General features: G+C 30.9%; 1 protein-coding gene across 3 annotated transcripts; it reads right to left on the minus strand.

The window, feature by feature from the left end:
* Positions 1 to 2,484: 2,484 nt before the first annotated feature.
* LOC102630515 (shikimate O-hydroxycinnamoyltransferase-like) lies at positions 2,485 to 4,922 on the minus strand. Of its 3 annotated transcripts, XM_052441959.1 has the most exons (4): positions 4,473 to 4,711; positions 3,720 to 4,171; positions 3,341 to 3,497; positions 2,485 to 3,205 (listed from the first exon to the last, which is right to left on the minus strand). In XM_052441959.1, exons 2-4 carry the CDS (start codon positions 4,134 to 4,136, stop codon positions 2,565 to 2,567), a joined length of 1,215 nt encoding a protein of 404 aa, XP_052297919.1. In that variant the 5' UTR covers positions 4,137 to 4,171; positions 4,473 to 4,711; the 3' UTR covers positions 2,485 to 2,564. The 3 variants fall into 3 exon arrangements, with proteins under 3 accessions (XP_052297919.1, XP_024952797.2, XP_024952796.2); XM_025097029.2 differs by lacking the exon at positions 4,473 to 4,711 and adding an exon at positions 4,718 to 4,922 and having other exon boundaries at positions 2,485 to 3,497; XM_025097028.2 differs by having other exon boundaries at positions 2,485 to 3,497.
* Positions 4,923 to 5,593: the final 671 nt, after the last annotated feature.

The following is a 5,593-nucleotide window of genomic DNA, read 5'->3' on the forward strand; positions in this document are numbered from 1 at the left end:
AATGAAGGTGAAAAACACATTCAACACCTCGCCCACGACCACGAGAGTTTGAATGCGTGTTTCATGTGGTAAGCGATAATTGGTGTGTGTGTATATATATGGACCTGTCTATGGTACAGATTCTGTAACAAACATCTGCCGTCATTCCACCATACGATTTTCTATTGTTTAGTTTCTCACTCCACGTCCAACCACATCCAACGGCTGATGCTGCAGTCTGCAGCTTACAGATTCTGTAAGCTAGTCAAGTCATAATATATATATTTTAATAGGCAATCACCTAAGCTCCAGACGTCTGCGCGCATTTTTTCTAAGTATGGATTTTGCACCGAAGAAAAATTCTTTTACGATGCTTTAACTTTGTAAATCCACCAATGCTTGTTTAGAAAATCAGATGGTGGGATGACGGGAGATGTTTGTTATAGTATCTGTACCATAGACAGGTCCAATATAAAGGATTTCACACTAAAATAAAATACGAGATTAATTGGTCCAGTTACCTTGCAAAAGTTGCAAACTACCATCCATTTTTGTCTTTTGTAATGTCAAATTTCATTTAATCCCTTACCTTCTCTTTTATTTATAGTTTATTTATAACGTTATGTGTTTTGACATGTGACTTTTTAAAATGTAATTTTATTTTATTTAATATTCTTTACTTTTTTATTTATAATTTATTTATAAATTTATGTGCTTCAGCTGGTGATATGCTAAAATGTAATTTTATTTCATTTAATATTATTTAACTTTCTAAAAGAATAAATATAACAATAAGCCTATGACTAGATAATATTAAATAATATTTTTAATAAAATAAAAATATTAAAAATTTATTCTTTTAAATAAAATAAATAATGTTAAAAAATATTAGTTATTTTTTGGACTCACAATTGCTTATTCTATTTTATTTAATATTATTTAATTTTGAAAAATAAATATAATAATAAGTTATGAGTAAATAATATTAAATACAATAAAATAAATATTATTAAAAATAATATTAATTTTTTGAGACTCATTACTGATTATTTCATTTTATTTAACATTATTTAGTTTCATAAAAGAATAAATATAATAATAAGCCTATGACTATATAACGTTAAATAAAATCCAATAAATAATATTAAAAAATATTTATTTTTAATAAAATAAATAATATTAAAAATTTATCCTTTTGAATAAAATAATTAATATTAATTAAAAAATATATTTTTTAAGACTCACAACTGATTATTTATTTTATTTAATATTATTTAGTTTTTTAAAGAATAAATATAACAATAAGTCTATAAGAAATAACATTAAATAAAACAAAATAAACACTATAATAATATTAAATGAAATGAAATAATTAATTTTAAAAATTATATTTATTTTTTAATGCTCACTACTGATTATTTTATTTTATTTAAAAATTTTAGTTTTTTGAAAGATTAAATACAACAATAAGCCTGTAACTAAATAATATTAAATGAAATGAGAATAAATAATATTAAATAATAATTTTTAATAAATAAATGATATTAAAAATTAATTTTTAAATAAAATATAAAATATTAAAATAAAATTTATGTTTTAAGACTCGCTACTAATTAAACAACATAAAATTTTAAACAATTTGGACGTATGTGCTAAAAGTTTTTGATAAATAGCAGGGAGCATAATGTTAACATTCAAATAAATGAATCTCTAGCCTCAAATCTATCTCAAATCTATTTTTTCATTGCCAATAATTGACACCACAAAAAAAGACCAATAATTAAAACCACAGAAAAACAAAATCAGATGGTACCTTACAACAGTTGTAAGGTAGTTGAGTCCGATTAATTGATACAACTTTACAAAAGTGGATCCTGCATTTTTATTGAAGTCTGCATATATAGAATGCTTTTCCTTCACTTTATTAAAGTGTGAAAACACTTTTTAGAATATTGTAAAACTTTAGCTATAATATTGAATTAGTCATTATGGCGCTTTAATAAAATGCTGGAACCCTTACCTAATAATTTTTGTGTGTGTATGCATGAGTGTATATTTATACATACATACAAACATATATATATATATATATAGTTTGATGGAATGGATGAGAAACCTCACCCACAGAACATGAACTGATACTTTTATTATTATCATGTTACTAATGCAATGCACTATAATGAAATTAACACTTTCTTGAACATTAAAACGCATGCAAATTTTTAATAAACAATATGTTTGTTAATATGAATTGACATCTACAACCTAAAATAGATATCTAATACAATGTAACTTTATGATGAGACTAGATGACATGCTCTAGTCCAACCGACCTGTGAATGCGAAGTTTAGATATATACCCCTAAAGGAGTAACGAAAAGATAAAGATCTTATTATCCAAATGTATATTATAAACTATCTAGTGAGAAATTACAACTCTATTTATTGTAGACCAATTAGAATTACTACTCAAATAAGAGAAATATCCTCAATCACAACAGAAAATAATAAATTTGATTCAAATAAAATTACTAATTTAGACAAAGTTGAATACAGCCATAAAACGAAATTAACATAAAAATACATCAATACTTAGATCTAGCACTCCAGCATTGTGAAAAGATCTCATAAAACAACTTCTTGAAGAGCTGCATGTGTTGGGTTTGCAAGTTTACAACTGCGAATAAGCTCCCATCATTGCTTGGACTTAGAAAAATATGTATCGTCCCATCTATAGGGGTAAGCGTCCTTACAATCATTGGTCTTCCCCACCCAAAAGTTACATCAGAAACAGGCATATGAAACACATTGGAAATATTGAGGTTAGGACACTTAAAAGTGTGTGCTCCTCGTTTTAAACCTGTTAGATCAGGCTGTTGGCTTAGGTATGCAAGAGCTGATTTCAAATATTCATCGCCCATCCGCATTGTTGCTTCACGAATTCTTTCTGCGGTAGAACTTAACGGTTCTGATATGATATCACCAGATAAGCCAATTGTTGTACCAGTAAAAGTTACATTACCAAAATACACAGATGGGAGTCGCGGATCCAATCTAGACCGTCCATTTATTGGAATATATAATTTACTCACTTGATCATTAGAAAGTCTACGTGCTTTACATAAGCAACGCCATATATGTGCAGCTAGTATCTCAAACCTGGTAAACTCAATTGGGGTTCCATGATCTTGCTTTGATTTTGCCTTAAGTGTGTTGATTTGATCAACTGATATATTAAGTATAGCAGAGGAAATGGATTTAGGATTTGCTTGGAGTTCTATGTTTTGAGTAGGGACATTCATAGAAGGAGGTGGGTCGTATTCTATGTGATGAAATTTAGGAGAAGTTGGGAGCCCAATACCTAGTAACGTTCGATCAATGAATGGCGGATTACTAATAGGGACACCACGTGTGACCTCATCCCATGCATTGATGAAGTAGATCATTGAAGTTGCATCAGCTAATGTATGGTGCATTGCGACTGTAAGGCAAACTCCTCCACACTTGAAATGAGTTACCTGGTAGTAAAACAAAATATGTCAATAATTAAGCAGAAAAAAGGAGAATGAATTATAGAAATATCTTGAGTGCTCTGAGGTACTATTCCTTTTTCATTCATTCATTCATTTTCACATATAAACTTTAATCAATTGAGATAAATTGATACACACAGGGCAAATATTGGATGATGGATGGGCAGTGCCACAGGAGCACTAAAGACTCTGTCTTAAGTCATCTACCTGGGTTATTAGTAATGGATAAGAAGATATGTCTTTTGTGTATTCAACCGATGGAACGAGTTTCTGAAGCTCGAAGCTTGATTCAAAGTCACTCAAATCATCAAGAACGTAGCTTGTTTCGGCCTCCACAAACAAAACACCCTGTCCATTACATTTGATCTCAATTCTGCCATTTTGATCCCTTCCCAATCTCCCAGCCACTGGGTAAAATGGCACGAGAACTTTGCTTAACGCTTCCTTCAGCAGACCAGCTCCAAAGAAATTATTCGAATCATTTGGCTGCCTCTGCCTGAAGAAATACAAGAAGGGGATGTGAGCTGCCCGCGGCAATAGGTCCAGTACAGAACTTTGTAGGCAATGCCTTGGCGTCTCGTGGGCAGGGTGTATCGTCGTTGACTTTTTTATTTGAATTTCCATTGCATCAGAAAGAATTATGCCAATGAGATCACCACCTGTGAATTTGTGAACAGCACAGGAAACAAGATGATACGCACAGTTATGTGTTATTAATTGACATGCACAATTTAATGAGCTCTAATTATTAAAGTAACATAAGAATCTTGGATATTTTTGATGTACCAAAACGGGTGCATCAAAAATAAAGCTAGCAAATCATTAGGAAGAAAAGAACGCATAAATTAAGACGGTTGGACTTACAGATACTTTTTACGGTACGTATATGGATAAGAAATGGTGATATCAAAACAAGGGCTAGCAAATCGAACTGATAGATTGATTAAAAGTAAAACTTACAGGTTCTTGATGCTCCGATATCTTTCAAGACCCGATACAAAATCAGAATTGAGTAAAATTTAAAATATTTTAGAAAGAGAGTATTTTGATGCTTAGAGACAGAGTCCGAAGTCTGCTCTGTCTTTCTTCGCCTTGTTTTAAACTTGTTTTTTTTGGTTATGTATGCATAAGTCTCTGCGTATTTATTTAAAAAAAGTGAATAAAAGTGTATCGTGATACTGAAGGGAAGCTGTAAAGTTAACTACCTAATCTTTTATATTAAGGAGAGCGGTCGTTGGAGGAATTCTGGAGTTCTATAATTTGATTGTTGATGATGATTCAAGTCTCCTAATACTGCGCTAATTTCCGGGTCCCTTACGATGGATAATAAATCGATGATGAAATTAAGAAAACTTCTGTCGGTGGATGATGATGGTGTCTGTGTAACTGATATTTGGTGTGCAGGGCCATGTGATTGCCTCAGAACATGTGACAATTTTTTGTTTAATCGCCCGAGATGACAGCAGACAGAAAGCTACTTGACGTGACAGAAAAATACGTACACCAAGTTGAATCATAAAAACGTGTTTCACATGCAAGAAATTGTGCCCCGTCTCGATCACTCAATTAAGATATTTTATATATGAGAGCCTCTAAGTTATAATTATTGTAACTTATATCTTTGACGTGAACCACATAAAATTGTGAGACTTATAATTTATGTAATTTACATGATAAGTGTAAGTTACAATAATTATAATTTAACATTTGCCTTTATATGAACCCTCTAAGGTAAATGCATCTAATTTAACATTAGTCTTTATATATAGGAAAATGCTTTAAGGAGTGCCAGCAATAGTCGTTGGCATAACTCGATATTACAGACCCTAGGTTTGTGTCAAGCCATGCATACTTTTATTTGCTCTTCGTTTAGCAATAAATGTATTAGTAATAACACCCTTTCTTTTCAAATTTCTTTCAAAAGTGCCATGACTTCTTTCATCCGCACATTCTGTTCCAAAACATGGCACACAGCACACACTCAATATTGTAAGTGCAAGGGTTCGAACTTCCATAAAAGCATTTATAGGGGTTATTTACAATCCTTCATCAATTATCAAATAATTGAGTGGAGCCAGTCT

Source organism: Citrus sinensis, chromosome 5, assembly GCF_022201045.2.
Source record: "Citrus sinensis cultivar Valencia sweet orange chromosome 5, DVS_A1.0, whole genome shotgun sequence".
Lineage (NCBI taxonomy): Eukaryota > Viridiplantae > Streptophyta > Magnoliopsida > Sapindales > Rutaceae > Citrus > Citrus sinensis.

Bases quoted from the DNA above. Each gene is read 5' to 3' on its own strand.
- LOC102630515 (XM_025097029.2), bottom strand. From the start codon at position 4,136: ATGGAAATTCAAATAAAAAAGTCAACGACGATACACCCTGCCCACGAG. The intron at 3,498-3,719 runs GTAGATGACTTA...TTTTACTACCAG, and splicing joins ATCCATTACTAATAACCCAG to GTAACTCATTTCAAGTGTGG.